Source organism: Rhinatrema bivittatum, chromosome 2 (assembly GCF_901001135.1).
Source record: "Rhinatrema bivittatum chromosome 2, aRhiBiv1.1, whole genome shotgun sequence".
In the NCBI taxonomy this organism is placed as follows: domain Eukaryota; kingdom Metazoa; phylum Chordata; class Amphibia; order Gymnophiona; family Rhinatrematidae; genus Rhinatrema; species Rhinatrema bivittatum.
In genome coordinates this window covers 737,570,698-737,594,450 of record NC_042616.1, presented here as the reverse complement: position 1 = coordinate 737,594,450, position 23,753 = coordinate 737,570,698, and the positions used below count along the sequence as shown (strand labels likewise).

At 41.4% G+C, this 23,753-nt stretch overlaps 1 protein-coding gene across 1 annotated transcript in view; it reads left to right on the top strand.

Annotated features, from left to right (window-relative positions):
* The window catches only part of NUDCD1 (NudC domain containing 1), a 358,283-nt gene that overhangs the window by 301,518 nt on the left and 33,012 nt on the right, over nt 1-23,753 (top strand). Inside the window, exon 9 of the mRNA XM_029591903.1 lies at nt 5,806-5,965. Coding sequence (XP_029447763.1) covers nt 5,806-5,965 — 160 coding nt within the window. The remainder of the gene's footprint in view (nt 1-5,805; nt 5,966-23,753) is intronic.

Sequence of the window (23,753 nt, the reverse complement as noted above, 5' to 3'; positions counted from 1 at the left end):
GTCCAGTGCCTCTGTTCAGCCATTGTGCAATGTAAAAACAACTTTAATGCTGTCTCTTCATTCTCTACTGCCTTTCCAGACTGGCGGAACAGTAACCCCATTTCAAATGCTACTGATCTTAGCTGTACGTCAGCCCCAGGAGGAGCCCAGTTCTATAACTTTACTCCAGGAGGGACCAAGTTCATCAGATCCTCTTCTGAGAGACTTCTGGAGCAGTTCAGCTGGACTGAAAGAGCAGTCCAGTCCAGCTCATCCACTCCAGGAGGAGCCTGCTGATAGAGCCCAACTCCCTGTGGATCTTGTTCCAGCAACCCAATGCCAGAGAGTCGCCTCACCATTAGCCCAACACCGGAGAGGCTCCGAGCCAGCAGCCCGGCCCCAGAGAGAGGCGGGTCTGACCCAGTACTTGCTGACTAGATACTTAAAACACCTTGAATAACCAGCCTACTGGCCACAGCCCCCATGGCAAATGGGACCCAGAAGGAGGGGATCTTAAAGGGGGGGGGGGGGGTACTGTCACGGTTTTGCCTGCTATGCAGCCTCCCCATGCCATGATTCTGCCTGCTATCCAGTTTCCCCACCAGCAGAGGTCTTCGGCGAGCTCTGCTCCCAGCAGCGCAAGTTACCGCTTCGCTAACTATCCAATGCCTCAGCCCCAGGCCTATTTAACCCAGCCTGTCCAGTCCCTTGGTGCCTCTTCATTGAGTCTCCTCGGTTTTCTGGCCTGGCCAACTCCTCGCTATTCTGTCTTGCCCAGTGGTCTATCTCAGGCCTCCTATCTTGCCTTGTGGCCTATCTAGACCTTCTACCTTGCCTACCCAGGCCTCCTGCCTTTCCTTGTGGCCTCTCTTAACTTGCTCTGAGTCCTTCCAGGCCTTCTAGCCTTGTAGCCTTGCTCTGAGGCCTCTTATGCCTCCCTGCCATGCTCTGTGCCTTCTTGAGCTTTTCTGTCTCACCATGTAGTCTTCGAGCCTTCTAGGTTCACCTAGCCAGCCTTGTACCCTCTTTGGGCTTTCTTGATTCCTGTTGCCTATCAGTCCTGTCCTTGTCTGCTTCTTGTTCAGTCCTGTCCTGGTCTAGTCCAGTTCTTTTCTTGCCTTGTATGCTTTCCCAGAACTTGCCCTTGCCTCTGGTCCTTGCCTTGCCCTCAATTCCAGCCTATTCTCCAGACCAGCCTGTAGTTAGTCCCAGCTCCCAGTCTGTACCTAGTCTCTGCTCTTGCTCTGTACATAGTTCTAGCCCCAGCCAGTACCTGTATCCAGTTCCCACTCCATGCCTGCTCCAGCTATGATGTTCTGTAGAAGACAAGTCCTACTGGCCCCTAGAAGCCAAGGGCTCAACTTATGGGGAGGGGCCTGGTTAGGAAGAAGACCAGTTCCAGTCCTGCCCTGCAGTCCTGTACTGCTTCTGCAAGGATGCGCCCTGACTTCAGCCTACTGAACCAAGATGAGATGTTTTATCAGTTTTTCCCAAACAGGATAGTTACTGCCAGTTAAGACGTGCAAACGCCACAGCACATGTCTTAACTGGCAGTAATAAATGTGATCACATAATTCCTACTTGAATCTCATTACATTGGTTGCCCATAAATTTCTGTGTTCAATACAAAATATTAACTCTCATTCATACAATCAACAGCAAATATTCTGACTGGATTGGAGCAGCTTTACATTTCCACATACCCCAAAGAGCACTGAGATCTGCTGAACAACATAGGACTACTGAATTTTCCATCTAATACACAGTGCACATTTAAGAGAAGTCCAAGATCATGCTATCTGAGTAGCAGGGACCAAGTTATGGAATACTGTGCAGGAAGCACTTCGTATATCTTCAGAAACTAAGACCTTTAAAAGAGAGTTAAAAACCTGGTTATTCAGAATAACCTATGATGTTAACTGATATATACAAGGAGCTAGTAAGATCGGTGGATATCACTTTTTTGATTCTGTATTATGTTATGTTTTGTTTTATATTTTATATCTGTTTTTAACAATTTAAATTGCCCTGATCATATTTGAAAGGACAGCATACAAATATCTGTAAATAAATAAAAAGAAATATATTAAGAGCACTCCGGGATTATACATAGATTATTATTTAGCAAACTTTATATACCACCTGTAAAAATGTATCAAAGTAGTGGTACAAAGAAAAAAAAAAACCAGAAAATAGTCTCATTTAACAATAAAACAGAATAAACTCACAAATCACAAAATCATGACAGGCAATAAATAGCTCTGACTGGCTGTTGATAGGTTGCATGCAAGATGTTACATCAACTTCTGTCATCAAAAGCATGATAAAGCTGTTTGTCGCTTTCCAAAATTTCATATAATCTTTCCCCAAGCGAATATCCAGGGAAAGGGAATGTCAAAGGGTTGGAGCTTGGCAATTAAATGAAGTCACAAGTTGAATCAGTCTAATGACAGAAGGAGGCAAAAGAGAAATGTTTTTGTGATGAACATAAAAACGAGTTGGAGAATAAGAGATTAATAGTTTGGAGAGGTACAAAGGCACTCCAGATTGAAGAATGCATCACGTAGGCACTGTATTTTGAACTTAATCTGGCACAGAACAGGCAACCACTGTAAGTTTTTAAAAAAAATATGGGTCACAAGATTGCATTTTCTTAAACCTTCTTGGAAACCTGATGCAAGCATGCCTCTGATGTTAGGGTTGTAACCATGGCCACTCTGAGCAGGTTACTCCAGCCTTCTGGAAAGCCCTGGGTAACTCTGCTGCTCCACTTTTTTCCTTGAATGGATACCCTCTGAAGTTCCATATGATCATGCAAACACTCCTGCCCCTATCTGTTACCTCACACCTGCCCTTACCACTCTGTTCTGTGTCCGTCCCAAGTATGTTTAATTCTGACCCAACTTTGGTTGTTCCTTTCTCTGCTGGTATGCTATTCCAGGCATTTATTTATTTATTTAAAAGTACTTACATACCACAGCCTCCAAGGTTCGGGGCGGTTTACAATAAAAAGATACAGAAAATAAATAATAAACACCAAATATAATAAAATTAAAATAAGTATTGAGTAATAATATATCAGAGAAGACATATCTGGGGAGATTAAAGAAGGAGACAGAGAAAAGGGAGAAAAGGGGTGGGAAGTGGAGTACAAGGAAGGAAATGGAAGTCAGTGAAAAAACATTAATCAGGGAATGCATGTTTGAAGAGATGGGCTTTTAGTGCCTTTTTGAATTCCTTGATGTCCGTTATGAGGCGAATGTGTGCGGGAAGAGTGTTCCAAATGATGGGGCCTGCAATGGAGAAGGCATCTTCAACCCTCTCAAATACGTTTTTTATTTCATGTTTCCTCAGAACCTTCATGAGCCCTTGCCCATCAGTTTTCTTTTCTGTGCAGCATTTCACCTTCCTGTACTTTTAGTGAAGCATGTGAAATATACAAAAATTTCTCTAATATTTCTCTTTTCCTCCGGAGAGTTCTTTTTGAACATCTTACGTCTGTTTTTAGGGTTTGTGTTGCATACTTTTTATTATTTTTGAAGCCCTTTTCTCATCCTCTTCTATCTCTTTTGAGGTCCTCATGAAGGTGTGGTCTCTGGAACAGATTGTGATGAGTCACTTATGTTACAACATACAGCTCGATATAGTAAAGTGGGGCTGCGGTTACCCTGCTTCTAACCCGCTTTCTACTCACTTTTCGGCCGCGTTAGTCCAATCCGCGATACACTATCCCCTTTAACCCATTCTTACCGCCTCTTTAAATCCCCGGGTAACCCCTTCCGCACGCGGCATGTATTATCAGATGTAAACGATCAAATTAGCTATTCCCTCCCATACAGTAATGTGCGCCCCGACTATCGCTATTTTACCCTGCCGTTTTACCGCGCGTTTAACCTGCTAACTTACCGCCTACCCTTACCCCTGCGTTAGAGGCAGGGATAATGGTAGACTGCAAACTTTCCCCCAAAAGAAACCGAAAATCCCCTCCTCCCAAAGCGGCTCGACATGTGGCAACTTACCTTTTGTTGCTTTTCAGCCCCTTCCCTTCTCTTGCCGCCCTCCGGAGGGGGCAGCCGGCGGCGAAAGCGGCTCGCAGCGGTCCCCCCCGCGCAGGTCCCGGTTCTCCTGGCTCGGCAACAGCTAGGGCTCCATCGGCCTGTCGATTTGCGCGCTCCAGCCTAACCTCTGCACAGCTCCCAGACTTTGCCAAAAGATGGCACCCAACTTGCCTCCCCTCCCCTTACAGCGTCCATAAAATTTATCTAGCACGAGTCTGGAAACCCACCTTACTAGCCCTCCCCCCCTACACAGCACCTAGAAATCTGCCCAGTGTACCCCAATCTAACAATTCTCACTGTCCCCATTATCCAAAGTACGCCGAACACTACCATCACCTGCGATTCAACCTCCATCATCCAAACGTACTTCAGACCCGCAGTTCATTTCCTCCCCTACACATACCCTCCAAACGCACATAGACGGGCATGCTTTCATTGGCCAGAGCGCCCGTCTATTTGGGCGCTCCGGCCAATGAAAGCGCATAGACGGGTGCGCGTGACGCCCATCTTTACTTTCAGATTACAGATAGGAACCGGTACTCGCTCCTCGAGGGCCCATGTTCCTGGACATTCTGAAGATTCTCAACTGCCTGGAAGCTATCACTGCTACAAACAATTGTGAGTTACCATCGCTCTCTCAGAGCTTTCCCTGGAAACAGGTACTCGCTCCTCGAGGGCCTAAACCTTTCCAGCTCCTGAGTTTCCTTGAGACCTTATGTGAGTTTTGTCATCTAGTTCGGTTCATGAATCTTGTCTACATTATTACTCACTTTCTACAGTTTCTCAACAGCTCAGCCATCCTGGATCGCGGTTCCAGTGCCTGAGGGACTACAGCCCTGCCGGGCATATCAGCTCAGTACTGCCACCTCTGGTGGTTTCCAAAACCTATTTAATAAAAGAACTATGTGTGTCTGTCTCCTTACTCAAGCCTAGCTGGTAGTCCCTCTCGGGATATCCTCCCAGGGGCATGGTCATCTGCCACAGGCCCAGGGATTCACCACTACTATCTCAGATTCTTAACAGATATAACAGATTGCTAAACACCAGCTCTAACACAGAGCTTTCACAATAGATTGCCAAATATGCAGTCTAACAGCAGATTTATTACAGATTGCTAACTCCTTAGCAAGACGATATCTGAGATATTACAGATTGCTAACTCTATCTGATTGCCCCTCCCATCAGATAGCGGTTTCATAATACATATCTATTGGCATGCACTCTTTTTGTGCTTGTATATTTATATGATTATAGCAGGGCATCTCAAACCTGTACTGGGAACCTGATAGCGGGATGGGTTTCTAGGATATCTGCAATGAATATGCATGAGATAAATTTGCATATTTAGTCTCCAATGCATGCAGAATTTTCTTATCCATATTCATTGCGGATATCCTGAAAACCCAATTCCTATGGGGACCACAGAACAGGTTTGTGAAACCCTGGGTTATAGGATATCAATACCAAATAAATTTAAATAATGAAGATATTGCCTATGATTTTGTAGATTATAGTTGTCAATTTCTTGAACTCTTGTGTGAACATTCGGGAACTCTCCTTTAGACAACCGTATTCTGGGGAAAAATAAAATGGTTTAACAGATTTGAGCTATCAATACATCTGAATTTTTTGTTTTTCCTATATAAAGTGTTCATCATATATTCTTGCTAATGATATAGGACCAGTCCCCATTGTTTTATTGTATTGTTTAATAAAGTATTTTCTGTGAAGTTATAAAACACAGGTTTTATACTTTGTCATTTTGTAGGTGAACCTTGGAAGCAACCCGTACCTTTTCTCAGTTGTTACAAACCCTGAGGAGATGCCCTGTTTCTGTTTGCGGCATGATGTTGATGCCCTTTTATGGCAGCCGCATGCAGGCCGAGAGGACAACATGTGGGAGCATATTGCAACGTTCAATGCTTTAGGTATGAACTGAAATTTTGGTTTGCCTTTTTTATTTAATATAAATCTGTAGCCTCTGACCTGTGCAATATTTCAAAAGTACACAGAGTATGGTAACATTCAGTTATATAAACTAAATATTTTATTGCTAATTTTTTTTTTTTTAAGCTGCTGCTTTCCAAATATGAATGCCTGAAAGACAGCCATAGTCGACCTTGTTTCACAATTTTTCTTTAATGGAATGGGTTCTGATTAGTTCATGCACTACATCTATAATGCTTTTTATGATATCAAAGCTGGTAAGGTGCAATTAGATTCAGTGGGTGTAATTTGTGACAATCTTTCTGGCATGACAGCATCCAAAATTCCAGGAAAATTAGAGGAGAGCTCCTTAAAGAATTTCAAAAATTAATGATTTTGTACTTTTTAATGTTCATTGTTGCCAGGCATTTACAAAGTAACATAGTAATGATGGCGGAAAAGGATCAAATGGTCCATCCAGTCTGCCAAGCAAGCTTCTTATGGTCTTATCTACTGCGCTGTGCAGGTTACCCTATGTTTCTCTTAAGGGAAGCAACGGCCACTCCATGCAGTTATTCGATGAGCCTTCTTGAAAATTCAGACAGTGCTGACATGGTTTGCTTATGGACTTGGCCTTAGAAGCAGTCCTGTACTTTTTCACTTATGTCTGCGTAAAAGTCAGGGCCCATGTTGGTTGTTACCTGAATCCAATTCCTCTTCCACTCCATCCCCTACCCCACCGCCGACAAAGTGGAGAGTGATATTGTAGTTGCATCTAGAGCATCAAGGCTTATTGGTTAAGGTAGTAATTGTTTGCCTTCTGTTACGAGTAATAATTGTTACCCCAATGCTTATCATTCCCCAGACCATAAAAGTCAGGGCCCTCATCGGTTGCTGTCTGAATCCAACTCCCCCTTTCCCCCTGCCGTTGAAGCGGAGAGCAATGTTGCAGTTCAATCAAAAGTATCCAGGCTTATTGGTTAAGGGTAGTAACATCCACACCAGCAAGTTACCCCCATGCACCCTTTTCTTCATTTCCATTCTCTGGCCTTTAGGGCAGGGCTTCCCAAACCTGTCCTGGGGACCCCACAGCCAGTCAGGTTTTCAGGAAATCCACAATGAATATGCATGAGATAAATTTGCATTTCATGGAGGATCAGTATATGCAAATTTAACTCATGCTTATTCATTGTGGATTTCCTGAAAACCTGACTGGCTATGGGGTCACCAGGACAGGTTTGGGAAGCTCTGCTTTAGGGATCCACAGTGTTTATCCTATGCCCTCTGGAAGGGAATACCAGGCATTCCACCACCCTCTCTATGAAGAAATAGTTTCTGGTGTTGGTTCTGAGTCATCCCCCCTGGAGTTTCATTTCGAGACCCATGGCTCTACTGATTTTCTTTCCAACGGAAAAGGTTTGAAGTTCGTGCATTATTGAAATCTTTCAAGTATCTGAAGATCTGTATCATATCTCTCCTGTACCTCCTCTCTTACAGGGTATACATATTTAGATCCTTCAGTCTCTCCTCATAAGTCTTCTGATATTGACCCCACACCACTCCATCCTGTCTCTATTCTTTTTAAGATATAGGCTCCAGAAATGAACACAGTACTCCAGGTGAGCCCTCACCAAGGACCTGTACAAGGGCATGATCACCTCCTTTTTCTGACTGATTATTTCTCTTTCTATACAGACCAGCTATCGGCTAGACACATTGCTTTGCTGCTTTCAAATCGCCAAACCCACTCACCACAAGATCCCTCACTTGGTCCATGCCCATAAGTCTTTCATTCCCCTTTACATACACCACTTTTGGATTACCATATCCCAGATGCATGACTCTGCACTTCTTGGCATTGAATCCCAGCTGCCAAATCTTTGACCACTCTTTAAGCTTTCTTAAATTACTTTTCATTCTCTCTAGTCCTTCAGGCATGTCCATTCTGTTGTAGATGTTAGTATCATCCACAAATTAACAAACTTTACCTTCTGACCCTTCCTTAATGTCGCTCACAAAGATATTGCAAAGAGCCGGTCCCAATACCGATCCTTATGGCACTCCACTTAAAACAGTTTTCTCCTAGGACAAGCAGGATGGTGGTCCTCACACATGGGTGACATCATCAGATGGAGCCTAGCACAGAACATTTCTGTTAAAGTTTCTAGAAAGTTTGGCTGGAACACTGAGCATGCCCAGCATGCCACTATCCCTGTGTCCGTGCAGGGTCTCTTCAGTCCTTTCTTTTCTGTGGAGCTATCATCTTGGAGAGGTGAAGCTCTTGCTCTTTAGTCGGAAAACTTGGTTTTTTTTTCTTCACAAAATTTTTTCTTTTTCGCATCTTTTTTCCTGCGCTGGGTCTCTCTTCGGCCCCCTCGAGTTCTTCTCGGTTGCTGAGTACATTTTTCTTCTCCCATATCTGCCGATCATCATGCCCTCACGGTCTGTGTGCCTCATGGCAGCCATTGGTCTTTCGCCAATGCCTCCATTGCCCCCGGACTATGTCCCTGAGGGATCCACATAAAGTGTGCATCCTCTGCCTGGGGGCATTGCACGATGTCCGTGGCTACGAATTGTGTGCCCAGATGATCCTGAAGGGCCAGCGAGCCAGGCTGGATAAAATGGAGAAGGTATTCAGCTTGGGCAGGTCCAAGCCCTTGGCGCTGGCACCCTCAATGCCTAGGGACTGAGGGGAACTGATTGCCCTTGATCCCCTGGTCACCACCCATTCCCTGAAGCTATTGGGGCAGGGGATAGGCTGTTCTCTGTGTCCTTGAAGTCCTGGACATCCGGGTCATTGTCCTCGGCGCCAGGGAAAGATGGCTGAGCACCATGGGAGATCCCACAAACATAGACACCAGTCCCTGGCCGACATGGGACGGTGAGGACCATGGCGCTTGTTGCCCTGCTGCATAAGCAGCCTTGACATGAGGAGAACCCATCCTCCCTCGATGTTGGTGGTCTGGGGCCATCTGCACTGATTCTGGTGTTGGACATTGACCCTCCTCAGAGGCCCCGAGGAGGAGTTGGGCCCAACCCTCCCTTCTCAGCCTCCGCTCTCATTGGAGGCCTTCGAGGCAGAGTTGGAGCATCGGGTGCCCCTGGTGGTGGAGTGCGCTTTGCACAAATGGGACACAATAGCCCCACCACTGATACCAATGCCTTCAATGCTGGCTCCTGTACCGATGTCCGCACTGATGCCAACTGCGTTGACTGGGCTAGAACCGATGTTGGACCGCCTCAACATCCCTCCTCAGTGTCCTCCCAGCGCAATTGAAGCTGGTGCCTTGCAATCCCTCTGTGTCCTGTTGGGCTCAAAAGTGCAAGGCATCAGACTTGGTCCTCGTCTGGGTCACCTCTGGTGATGAGGGCTGTTGGTGCCATCTGCACCTTGAGGTCCCTTGGCACCACGATTGGTGCTCCCAGGGCCAGGCCCTAGCCCCCAAGCCTTCCGGTGCCTGCACTTAAGGCCATACCTGGGGCTCCATGCCCCTCCTTTTCGGGTGGTCTCGAAGAGCCAGAGGGTCCAATTGACCTCTGCGGCCAGGATACCTCCGCTTCATTGATGGACTCTGAGGACCTTCCATAGGACCCTTCCCCTTCAGAGGAATGGCAGTGTTCCCCACCGGAGGACTTGACCTTTGTTAGGTTCGACCGTGCGATAACTGAAGCTATCCCGTTCCGACTTATGATGGAAGAGAATGTCCGCCGTAAAATGCTCGAGATCCTCCAGTTAATTGATGCCCCGAAGGAGGTCATAGCAGTGCCGGTGCATGAGATCTTTCGGGACCTACTTCTCCGGCTATGGGAACACCCCCTCTCCGTCGCCCCGGTTACCTAGTACTGCAAACTGTAGGCTTTGAAAAGCATTATCTCCCCCACCAGTCTCTGGTGGTTGAGTCAGCATTCAAGAAGGCAAAGCAGTCAAAAACACATGCGTCAGCCCCTCCGGATAAAGACAACCGGGCATGGGATGCCATGGGACGGAGGGTGTATCAGGGTTCCATGCTAATAGCCTGGATCACCTCCTATCTCTTGTACATACACAGTATACCCACAACCTCTGGAAACAAGTCCAGGAGATGGCAGACGTTCTGGCGCAGCAGCCCCAGAAATCCCTCATGGCCCTCATCCAGCAGGGCCTTGAATGTGGTAAACACAAGATGCGTGCTACCTATGATGTCTTTGAGACGGCGGAGCTTATAGCAGCGGCAAGTATTTCTGCCCATCATCTAGTCTGACTTATGGCCTCATACCTTCGTCCTGAGTTTCAGGACCAGCTGGCGGACTTGCCTTGCAACAGGGATAATCTTTTCAGTGACAAGGTCAAGGAAGTGGTCGCTCCATTAAAGGACCACCACTAGACCCTCCAGCATTTGTCTGCTGGGCCCTCGGCTTCACCGGCCTCTTCTAAGCAGTCGCTCCATCCGGGACCTAGGAGACCTTTCTATAGGCCTAGAAAGTACTTCCCTCCGGCCCCTCGCTCCAGGTCACAGCAAGTGAGTGCCAGGGGCAGATCCCGCCAGCAGCGAGAGCCACACCCACAGCCAGCCCCCCAGGCCAGTTCCGCTACAGGATTTTGACTGGCAACGAGGGAGTGTATGCCCCCGGGTTGGAAACAGCCTTGCTTTTTTTGCGGACCGGTGGCTGATCGTGATGTTGGATCGATGGGCAGGGTTATCGGCTGAATCTTGTGGACACTCCACCAGATTTTCCCCCAAGCTGCTTCAAGAGGCACTCTTGGCCCTTTTGCAAGCCAGGGCGGTGGAACCAGTTCTTCAGGGATAGCAGGGTTGGGGGGTTTTACTCCCGTTACTTTCTGATTCCAAAGAAAACAGGAGGCCTTTGACCTATTCTGGATTTGCGAGCCTTGAACAGATTCCTAAAAAAGGAAAAATTCAAGATGGTATCCTTGGGCACAATAATTTTCCTGTTAAATCAGAGGGACTGGCTTTGCTCCCTCGACCTAAAGGACGTGTACACACACATCGTGATTCTCCCAGGTCACAGGAGGTATCTTCACTTTACGGTGGGGCTACAACATTTTCAGTACCGCATGCTCCCATCTGGCCTCGCCTCTGTGCCACGGGTCTTCACAAAATGTCTTGCCGTGATGGGGGCTTATCTGTACCAGCTCGGAGTCCAGGTGTTTCCATACCTGAACGACTGGCTAGTACAAAGCAACACGCAGCCCAGGACACTGCACAGTACCATTGAGGTCCTGGAGTATCTTGGGCTTTTAATCAACTACCCAAAGTCAAACTTCCGCCCCTCGATGCGGCTGGCTTTAATTGGAGCCATCCTGGATGCGTCATAAGCCAAGGCCTTCCTGCCACATAACAGAGTGTAACCAAAAGGAAAAGGATCAATAAACACCAGGAATTCTTATTAAGCTCTTTATTTAGCACAGAGTGTGAAAAAAGCCAGACTTAGGCCGAGTTTCGCTTGTTGAGCTGCTTCAGGGGCTAAAAATAAAATAAATAAAACATATATAGAAACATATAAATACAAATAAAAACATGTACACCATACACAAATAATAAAAACATATAAAAATAAAATAAATTAAAATTGATCCATGACATACTTAATCACAACATAAAAACTAGATAAGAACAGACAAAATACAATTCAAGCATATTCTATAGGAGAATTATTAATCAGTGCTATACTGTTAGATGCTAAAAATTAAATGAATGGGTGCAGTCTATTAGTAATTAAAAAACTTTAAATAACTTTGAATGAAATCTTTTTGAATACCTATTTCAATTCTTGCAGATAATTATTCATACAGCAGGTGAGCTTTTCCAATGAGCTGAAAAGCCAGACATAACTAAGCATCAGAGCCTCTATGTGCAACAAAGTATCACTGAATCAAAATATCGATACAAAGTCTGATTGAAAGACAAACTTTTGAACATAAAGCACAGCAGTGAGTTGAAAGATTTTTAACAATCTGACTGAAAAAACTCCTAAGAGCACAGCAAAAAATTAAATTAAAATCATTTGCAGCACTGTACAGTCATTTATCGCAAAAACACTATCATCTCTATAATCCATCTACAGTTTTAAAAAAAGATAACTTTAGTATTTCAAATGCAGATTAACTTAGAGCAATATAATTTCTTAACTAAAATGACGTTTGTCATAATTTCCATCATTTGTCAACTCTCTCCTGTATAAAAACCAACCTAATTCAGATGACTCAATTGTTTTTATAAAAAACACTCACTACTGTAAACACTTGAAAAACAGAGGGGCTATGACTACACCTTTTTTCAGCCAAGAATATAAATACAAAAATATAATTACACCATACCCCCGATTCTTTAAAAAATGTTATTTACATGGCACTCACCACCAGAGTTGAAATCAAACCTGCATTCCACTCGACTCTCTAGGCAATTTCAGCCGGATGAAAGTCGAACTAGAAGTTCCCACGATTGTAAAAAAGACTTGCAAATACTCAGCGTTTCAACCGGAAATGCCGGTAAACGCGCTAGACAAGTATTTTACAGCTTCCTTTTCACGCCGTTTTCTAAATGTCAGCTGAGGCAACTAACAAATAGCACCATCCATAAAAACAGCACTCACATAACTAAAATTGAATGTGAACATATATGAAAAATATAAACGATGTAAAAAACAGCAGATACTATGCCACAGCACAAAAATATACAATTTCCAATATTAAAAAATGTTGCACCAATAGAAATTCTTTATTTAGCCATGGAGATGAATAAAACCAAATAAAAGCCATGATCATAAAATGCTAAAAAAGTGATCATATATAAAAAATATTAATAGAAACATTATTAAGATGCAGTAAAACCAAAGACTGTAAAACAGGACATAAGAAAAATTGCTAAGCATAAAAAGGGGACATGTTAAAAACAATAAATTACAGAAAGACAGAATAATCAATTTCTTATTCAAACCATTTGGCGACATACTGTTAAAATAAAAAATAAACTTCTGTTCTAACTTTAAAAGATTTAAGTCAAAATTTCCTCCTCGCCAATTTTTATTAAGTTTTCTAACCATGCAAAATCTATATTCATCAAATTAATGTCCTGCTTCTATACTGTGTGCTACTAATGGTTTGCCATCAATTTTTCTATTTACTGCACTCTTATGTTCTATTATCAGTTTGTTCAGCGCTCTAATGGTCTTCCCAATATACATCTTTTTGCATGGACAGATGGCTACATATACAACTCCATCGCTTTTACAATTGGTGAAACATTTCAGAACATATTCTTTATCTGTTGTGTCCCTATTTTTATGCTTGTGGTTCTCAAATTAACATTACACACGCATCTACCACAGGGTCTGTGGCCTGCCGGTCTTATATCTAGCGGTCTGCCAATTGGTAATGCAGAGGGGGTGACAAGATGTCCTTCAGATTCTTGTCACGCTTATTTGCTATCATTATTTCTTTATCTTTAAAAGCAGGTAAAATTTGTAGGATATGCCAATGCTTCTTTAAAATTTTACTAATATTGGTCATGGATCAATTTTAATTTATTTTTATATGTTTTTATTATTTGTGTATGGTGTATATGTTTTTATTCCTATTTAAATGTTTCTATATATGTTTTATTTATTTATTTTAGCTCCTGAAGCAGCTCAAGAAGCAAAACTCTGCCTTAGTCATGCTTTTTTCATACTCTGTGCTAAATAAAGAGCTTAATAAGAATTCCTGGTGTTTATTGATCCTTTTTCTTTTGGTTGCTACTGCAATATTGGATCAATTTCCAGTTTGTTTTTTGGACCTTCCCTATTGCGGATCATGTCTCTTACACCATGGAAGGATGCCCTCAGTTACACTGATGGGCAAATTAATGAGTTACTGCCTTCTGAACCTTTTTTCAAGGACAACGAGTGCTTTGAAGACCATATTAAAAAATGGGAGAATACCATTAACCTTAGTAAAGGTTTAGTAAGGAGCAATTTGCATGCTTCTACTTTACTTGACTATTGTCGTTATAAAAGAATTCCACGAGGTTTGAAAATCAACAAACCGCCGAGTATGTATCAAGAGGATGAAGCTTTTATGAACAGCTGGGATGCTATATTGAACAAATGTTCTCTTGACTTAATGATATTGACCATCAAGACCTCGCAGAAAAGAGAAGATCAAAGCTGAATTGGACAATGAACTGGAATATTTAAAAACTAATGATTTATGCTTGGATCTTATATATGATGACTATAAAAAAAAAAAAACCTGGATAAATTTACAAAAGAACTTAAAGGATATAAGTATGAGAAATTTAAGAGAGATGAAACTGATTATAAGAACAATAACGTTTACCCTTGGAGACGTGTCAATAACATTACAGATTTTAAATATAGATCTCGGCACAATCAACAACAACCAGTCATGGGTAAATTATATCCCAAACCTAACATCAATAAAAAAGAAGAAAGGCGTATTAGAAGTCCCAATAGAGATCGTAGCGCCAAACGCATTCGGAGTGACATTGAGGAGAATGATGTTTATTTAGATCCATCTGCACCGTTGTTCACAACTAACCGCACACAATCAGTAACAGAAGTATCAGACGATCAGGTTTTTCAATTACAAAAGCTGTGGAAAAAAGATTTTACGCCAAAAAATCAGGAGAAAAAATGGGACCAGATCAACAGAGGCAGAGGAAGGGGTCAAGGGAGAGGGACAGGCAGAGGGTTCCATCATCCGTACTAGATTCTAGTGAAGAGGCTCTCTATAGAGTGATCAACCTTTCTAGCAGAGATTTGAATACAGATGAGATTGCCGTTCTTGATAAAGGGTTGTCTTTTGTTCCTACACCCGCTTACGTTTTTAATACATGTATAGATTTATTCAAATTTACGAGGAAGTTGAAGTTTATGGACACCTTTTCAAATAGTATACGGACCACACAAGATATATCAATCATTAAATCAAATAGCAAGTGGATTCCAGATGGACCAATTAATCCCATCATACAGACCTATGAAGCATTAGTAATGAAAGATATAGAAGAAAAAGAAAATAAAGTCAAGTTTAAGAACAATTTGACTATGAATGAAAAATTGGCCATAAAATCACTTAGTAATGACAAAACTATAATTATTAAGTCTGCGGATAAAGGTGGTGCGGTAGTGGTTCTTGACAGACATAAATACATTCAAGAGATTGAGCGGCAACTCTCTAATGATCAATTTTACAGTAAGTCAGCTGTAGATCCAACAGTTAGAGTTAAGGAATCAATTGACAACTTACTTTCAATAGCCAATGCTTCTGGATATTTGACTAAAAAGGAATTAAGCTGTCTCAAAGTTGAACATCCAGTGATGCCCACCATCTATATGCTACCCAAAATACACAAATCCCTCATTGATCCTCCAGGTAGACCAATAATTTCAAGGAATGGCTCCCATTTGGAACCTATTTATAAATTCATTGATCTCTTTCTCAAACCGGCTGTACCACTTATACCATCATATGTACAGGACTCCTCACACATAATCACCATGTTACAAACTCTTCCTAAGTATAATGATAATATTATTCGTGTGACATTTGATGTCTAATCATTATACACCAATATCCTATTAGAAGGAGCATTAAAAATTATTGAAGATCAATTACTCAATAGAAAATTACACAAAAGAATACCCACTCAATTCATCATAGACATTGCCACAATTGCCTTATATAACAATTTCTTTGCCTTCAATAAGCATTATTATATTCAGACAAAACGAGTTGCCATGGGATCCTCCATGGCACCATCCATTGCCAACTTATATATGGCTAAATTTGAGGAATTGTATCTGGTTAACCACAAATTTCATGATCAAATAAAGATTTGGAGGAGATACATAGATGATATATTTATGATTTGGGCAGGTGATGAAGAACAATTGTTATTATTTAAAGATTGTCTAAATGATCTGGATAAGAATTTGAAATTCAATATGACTTACGATTCAAATAGCATTCCTTTTTTAGATATATTGATTACACACACTGCAGAAGGTTTTCTTACTGACATTTTAGGAAACCCACAGATACAAATAAATTGCTTAGGTTTGATAGTTGCCACAGTAGACCACTGGTCAAAAATTTACCTTACACACAGTTTTTACGACTTAAGAGACTTTGTACAAAAGATGATACTTTTGTAGTGAGGTCTGCAGAAATGAAACAGATTTATGGCCAGAGGCTATCCTGAAACTTGCGTTAATGATGGATTTCACCAGGCAGCCAACTGCAATCTGCTGACGCTTTTAACTCCCAAAATAAAAAAACTAAAATAGTCTGCCCTATTACTTTTACAGGCATGACCAATGATATTAGTAAAATTTTAAAGACGCATTGGCATATCCTACAAATTTCACCTGCTTTTAAAGATAAAGAAATAATGATAGCAAATAAGCGTGACAAGAATCTGAAGGACATCTTGTCACCCTCTGCATTACCAATTCGCAGCCCGCTAGATATAAGACCGGCAGACCACAGACCCTACATAGAAACATAGAAATGACGGCAGAAGACGACCAATCGGCCCATCCAGTCTGCCCAGCAAGCCTCACACTTCTTTTTTTTCTCATACTTATCTGTTTCTCTTGGCTCCTAGTAACCTTTGGTTCTATTTCCCTTTCACCCCCACCATTAATGCAGAGAGCAGTGATGGAGCTGCATCCAAGTGAAATATCAAGCTTGATTAGTTAGCTTGACCCTGTGGTAGATGCAGCGTGTGTAATATTAATTTGAGAACCACAAGCATAAAAATAGGTACAACAGATAAAGAATATGTTCTGAAATGTTTCACCAATTGTAAAAGCGATGGAGTTGTATATGTAGCCATCTGTCCATGCAAAAAGATGTATATTGGAAAGCCCATTAGACCACTGAACAAACGGATAATAGAACATAAGAGTGTAGTAAATAGAAAAATTGATGGCAAACCATTAGTAGCACATAGTATAGAAGCAGGACATCAATTTGATGAATATAGATTTTGCGTGTTAGAAAACTTAATAAAAATTGGCGAGGAGGAAATTTTGACTTAAATCTTTTAAAGTTAGAACAGAAGTTTATTTTTTATTTTAACAGTATGTCGCCAAATGGTTTGAATAATGAAATTGATTATTCTGTCTTTCTGTAATTTTTTATTCTTAGTTTTTAACTTGTCCCCTTTTTATGCTTAGCAATTTTTCTTTTGTCCTGTTTTACAGTCTTTGGTTTTACTGCATCTTAATGTTTCTATTAATATTTTTTTATATATGATCACATTTTTTAGCATTTTATGACCATGGCTTTTATTTGGTTTTATTCATCTCCATGGCTAAATAACAATGAATTTCTATTGGTGCAACATTTTTTAATATTGGAAATTGTATAATTTTGTGCTGTGGCATAGTATCTGCTGTTTTAACATCGTTCATATTTTTCATATATGTTCACATTCAATTTTAGTTATGTGAGTGCTGTTTTTATAGATGGTGCTATTTGTTAGTTGCCTCAGCTGGCATTTAGAAAACGGCGCTAAAAGGAAGCTGTAAAATGCTTGTCTAGCGCATTTACCAGCATTTTCGGTTGAAACGCTGAGTGCTTGCAAGTCTTTTTTTTTTTACAATCGTGGGAACTTCTAGTTCGACTTTCATCCGGCTGAAATTGCCTAGAGAGTCGAGTGGAGTGCAGGTTTGATTTCAACTCCGGTGGTGAGTGCCATGTAAATAACATTTTTTAAAGAATCGGGGGTATGGTGTAATTATATTTTTGTATTTATATTCTTGGCTGAAAAAAGGTATAGTCATAGCCCCTCTGTTTTTCAAGTGTTTACAGTAGTGAGTGTTTTTTATAAAAATGATTTTTTTTAAGAATTGAGTCATCTGAATTAGGTTGGTTTTTATACAGGAGAGAGTTGACAAATGATGGAAATTATGACAAACGTCATTTTAGTTAAATTATATTGCTCTAAGTTAATCTGCATTTCAAATAGTAAAGTTGTTATCTTTTTTAAAACTGTAGATGGATTATAGAGATGATAGTGTTTTTGCGATAAATGACTGTACAGTGCTGCAAATGATTTTAATTTAATTTTTTGCTGTGCTCTTAGGAGTTTTTTCAGTCAGATTGTTAAAAATCTTTCAACTCACTGCTGTGCTTTATGTTCAAAAGTTTGTCTTTCAGTCAGACTTTGTATCGATATTTTGATTCAATGATACTTTGTTGCACATAGGGGCTCTGATGCTTAGTTATGTCTGGCTTTTCAGCTCATTGGAAAAGCTCACCTGCTGTATGAAGAATAATCATCTGCAAGAATTGAAATAGGTATTCAAAAAGATTTCATTCAAAGCTATTTAAAGTCTTTTAATTACTAATAGACTGCACCCATTCATTTAATTTTTAGCATCTAACAGTATAGCACTGATTAATAATTCTATGTGGACATATATGTACTCCTATAGATTATGCTTGAATTGTATTTTGTCTGTTCTTATCTAGTTTTTATGTTGTGATTAAGTATGTCATGGATCAATTTTAATTTATTTTATTTTTATATGATTTTATTATTTGTGTATGGTGTACATGTTTTTATTCGTATTTATATGTTTCTACATATGTTTTGTTTATTTTTTTTTAGCCCCTGAAGCAGCTCAATGAGCGAAACTCGTCCTGAGTCGGGCTTTTTTCACACTCTGTGCTAAATAAAGAGCTTAATAAGAATTCCTGGTGTTTATTGATCCTTTTCCTTTTGGTTGCTACTGCAATATTGGATCAATTTCCAGTTTGTTTTTTTGGACATAACAGAGTGTATGCACTGGCCTCCCTGGCAAAGGAAATTCAAATGAGCAGCCTGGTTTCGGCCAGGCGCATGCTGCAACTTTTAGGGCACATGGCCGCAGCAGTGCATGTCACTCCCTTTGCCCATCCCATATGTGACGAGCCCAGTGGTACCTGCGCTCCCAGTGGCAACAGGGCCTCCAGGTCCGCATCACGGTATCCCCCATCACTGAGGACCTACCTGATTTGGTGGATGTCTCCACTCAACCTAGAGCGAGGTATTCCTTTTTGGGCACTCTTGCCTCAGGTTTTGCTGACCATAGACACGTCCCACCTGGGATGGGGATCCAACATCGATGGCCTCCGTACCAAGGGTTTCTGGTCTGCGCAACAAGATCATCCTTGTTCGGAAAGACAGCCAAGTGGCCATGTAGTATATCAACAAACAGAGGGGCACCAGGTCCTTTCTCCTTTGTCAGGAAGCAGTGCAGATCTGGAGCTGGGGTCTAGCACAGGGGATGCTTTTCCGGGCTGTGTACCTGGCGGGCGCAGAGAATGCCCTAGCGGACCAGCTGAGCCGCATCTTTCAATCTCACGAGTGGTCCCTGAAACAGGTGGTAGTGGATCTGTTCACCTTCCCCAGCAATGTGAAGGTGATCCGGTACTGTTCTCTGACCAAGTCAGACAACGTGCCACCCACTGATGCCTTTGCAATCCATCGGGGGATGGGCCTCCTTTATGCCTGTCTGCCTCTTCCAATAGTGTTGAAGACTCTCCTGAAATTTCACCAAGACCAGGGATCCATGATTCAAATTTATTTTAGATTCCTTGTCTCTCCACATTGGCCACGACAGGTATGGTTCCTGCTTCTGCGGCAACTGTCCAGACAGAACCCGATCCATCTGGGGTCGGCTCCAGACATCCTCTTCCAGGAGGTAGTCCTCACACATGGGTGAAGCTAGGGATTCACCCATGTGTGAGGACTACCATCCTGTTTTTCCTAGGAGAAAGCATAGCTGCTTACCTGTAACAGGTGTTCTCCTAGGACAGCAGGATATTAGTCTTCATGAAACCCACCCACTGCCCTGTGCAGTTGGGTTCTTCTGGTTTGTTCTTGTATCTACGTACACAATTGAAGAGAGAACCCGCATGGACGCAGGGATACTGGCATGCTGGGCTTGTTCAGTGTGCCAGCCAAAGTTTTTAGAAACTTTGACAGAACTTTTTTATGCTGGGCTGCATCTGATGTCACCCATGTGTGAGAACTAGCATCCTGCTGCCTAGGAGAACACCTGTTATAGGTAAGCAACTGTGCTTTCTCTTCAGAATTGGTACCATTTACTATTACCTGCTGTCTCCTGTCAATCAACCAGTTTGTAATCCACTCCACCATCGACTCGCAAGATTCTCATTTTATTCATTAAAGGTGTATCACCCTTTAAAAGTGTATTAAAGTGCATCAATAATGTTTGTAAAAATATGCGTTATTGATCATGTTTAATGCAGATACTTTTAACTACTCATTTTAATTAAGGGCAGCATTATCACAGATTTTTGCATTTAATACAACTATTGCTAAATTTCAATGATCAATTAGCATAATTTTGCTGTTAATGCAAACCCTCCCCCACATTGACATTAACACCAGGTCATTAATGTGCATTAATACATGCATTAGTATTAAAGCAAATTAGTGAATAAGCTCTTTAGGGAGATGGTATGTGACAAAATAGCCACTAGCCAAATACTAACCTAGAACATGCCCAGATTTAAGATTTTAGCACACACAGAGTTCCATGGCATCATCCCTTCGAAGCTGTGCTGGAACAAGGCCCTAAAGCAAACAGAAGGGGCTCCTTTTTGTCCCGAATATATGATGCCTTCAAAATGTGGCATTTTAGGCTGTTGCCTATGTTGCCTAAGGGTAAATCCAGGCCTGACCTAGGCAGTCCTCCATCTTTATTTTCTGAATTTATGTATCAGGTTTACTCATACAATGATAACATTGTTATTGTTGGGGAGAAACAGTATTAATGAGACTATACACCTGTGCAGGTATTGTGAACTAAGTCTGCCTTCATCACCAGCAGCTCAGCAGAGGAGATGGAGAAAATTCACTTAACACTACTACTGTTTTCCACTTGAAATCTATATGCAGGTACCAAAAAAGTATAATTTAGAGTATGCTGGAATATGATACTAATCAAAACAGAGTCTTCAGTTTTAGGAAAATACCATTCTTTCCATATGTAGCAGTTTCTCTATAGCTTGTACCTGTCACTCTTAGCAACAATAGCTGTCACAGAAGTATAGCTATTGTAAGCTATCTTTAAAAAAAAAAAAAAGATATCCTGAACAATAAACAGAAAAGGAGGAATATTTAGAAATGTCATATGTTAAATATATGCAGAAAAACAAACAGATCTGTATTAGTTTAATGAAGCTTCTCTTTTAATTTGAATAGTTTACTTGCAAAAACCAGTAACAAGGATTTTTTGTTGTGTGCTCTATGTACAAATGAGCTAATACATTAAAGTTCTGTCCTTCTGTAGACTGGTAGAATAGGATATAGCAAAAGTGTGTAGTGGCAGTAAAAATGATCTATGAAATAGTAAAAATATTTAATACCTACAAATTGATGCAATAAAAAAGCCATTACCAGCATACACTGTATTACTTTCATAAATGAGGCTACTTCTGTTTAAACAAATGATAGCAGAGCCAAACAGCTCTGGTAATTAACTGATCATTTACTGTAACTAGAAAACGGGTAGCTATGTATGCTAAGCAGACTCCATGGTACTGTCTTTTTCAGCTGTCCCTCCCTAGTAGAATTGCTATGCTCATCCTAATATTTAATAGGTAGACTGCTGCTAGAGGGACAGTAGTGCAACAAAATTATACTGCCCAGCTGGCTCTGTTCTTGTTTTGCTAATTAATTTTTTTCAATGAATCATGATATATGATTAAATTTTTGATGATACACAGTCCAAATGTATTTGTACTGTGTTGTTGAGAGCTTGGTTTTTATCCAGTTGGGTTGTATGTTAACCTCTAGCTCATTGTTTCATCATTTATGATATCAGGCTTTACTGCCATTTTATAATGACTGAGGGATAGTGAGTTAATTGGTATAAGATTCATTGGCTGTTCCCTTTTTTGGTTCGTTTTGAGCATTTTGATATGGTCGGCACCGGGCTTTTTCTTGTGGTTTGGGTGATCTGTTAACAGGTTATAGTAGCAGTTGGCATTCACTTCTGGGTTTAGCTATACTCATACTCCAGAAACAGTATAACTCCACCCCATGCCCTGCTCCTTCCACAGAAATGAAAGGGTATAGCTGTGTCCCCACCCACCTCAACCCGCGACCCTTACAACAATAAAAAAATTAACGCTGTTGCATTTGATGACATAGTTAATGGACCCTGACCACGTTATGTCATCTGTAGAAACTGGTTCCTGACTCTGGAAATCTAAGTTACTGCTACTGAATGACCTTTGACATAAAAGCATGGGGGTGGGGGGGTCCTGACTCTGGAAGTCCAAATTACTGTTACTGGGTGACCTGAGATATGGCGGGGAGCACCTCTGTCTTACTTGTCACAGAACAGTGATAGGGAGAAATATCCCCCTTCTCCTTTCTGTTCAGGAGGTTTCCGTGAAAATGTGCCTATCTGTCTAGTATCAGAGTGAAGTCTGAGCAGAGCCAGCATAGTAAACAAAAAAAAAACATGAAATGATTAATAATAATCAAGAAACTTAGAAATAGTACAGATTGGGGGGATTGGTGACCAAGATGGCCACTGTGAACAGGTTCTGAGGAAGAGCCTTTTTTTATGGTTAAGAACCAAGGGTAAGTATTCACTGAGGAAGATGTAAGAGATATACCCATGCCAGAAAGGCTATTCAAAGGTGATGATTCATAGGAACTGAAACAAATTTTGTGAAACTGGAAGATGTACTAGGGCAAATTGACAAACTAAAGAGGAGCAAATCACCTGGACCAGATGGTATACATCCCAGAGTGCTGAAAGAACTGAGAAATGAAACTGCAGCTATTCGAAATTTATAAGCTATCAGTAACATCATCTATGGTATGTGATGACTGGAGGGTTTCTAATATAAAACGGTATCAAGGGGCAATCCAGGAAACTATAGGCCAGTGAGTGTGTTTGTCCCAGGCAAAATGGTAGAAACCATCATAAAGAACAAAATTGTTGAACATGTAGACAGGCATAATTTATTGGGATAAAGCCAAGGGAAGTCTTGCCTCATAAATTTGCTACATTTTTTTGAGGGCATAAATAAACATGTGGATAATGGTGAGCCCGTTGATGTAGTATATCTGGATTTCCAGAAAGTATTTGACAAAGTCCCTCATGAGAGACTTCTTAAGAAATTAAAAGTCATGGGATAGGGGGCAGTGTTTTATTGGGGACTGCCAACTGGCTAAAAGATGGAAAACAGAGTAGAGCTAAATGGTAAATTCACCCAGTGGAGAAATGTGAATAGAGAAGTGTCCCATGGATCTTTTTAATATATTTATAAACAACCTGGAAATGGGAACAAGTAAGGTGATCAGTTTTGCTGATAACACAAAATTATTCATAGAAACATAGAAATGACGGCAGAAGAAGACCGAATGGCCCATCCAGTCTGCCCAGCAAGCCTCACAAATTTTTTCTCTCATTCTTATCTGTTTCTCTAGCTCCTTGTTCTATTCCCCTTCCACCCCCACCATTAATGTAGAGAGCAGTGATGGAGCTGCATCCAAGTGAAATATCTAGCTTGATTAGTTAGGGGTAGTAGGGGCAGTAACCGCTGCGATAAGCAAGCTACACCCATGCTTATTTGTTTTACCTAGACTATGTTGTACAGCCCTTGTTGGTTTTTTTTTCTTCTCCCCTGCCGTTGAAGCAGAGAGCCATGCTGGATATGCATTGAAAGTGAAGTATCAGGCACATTTGGTTTGGGGTAGTAACCGCTGTAACAAGCCAGCTACTCCTCGCTTTGTGATTGCGAATCCT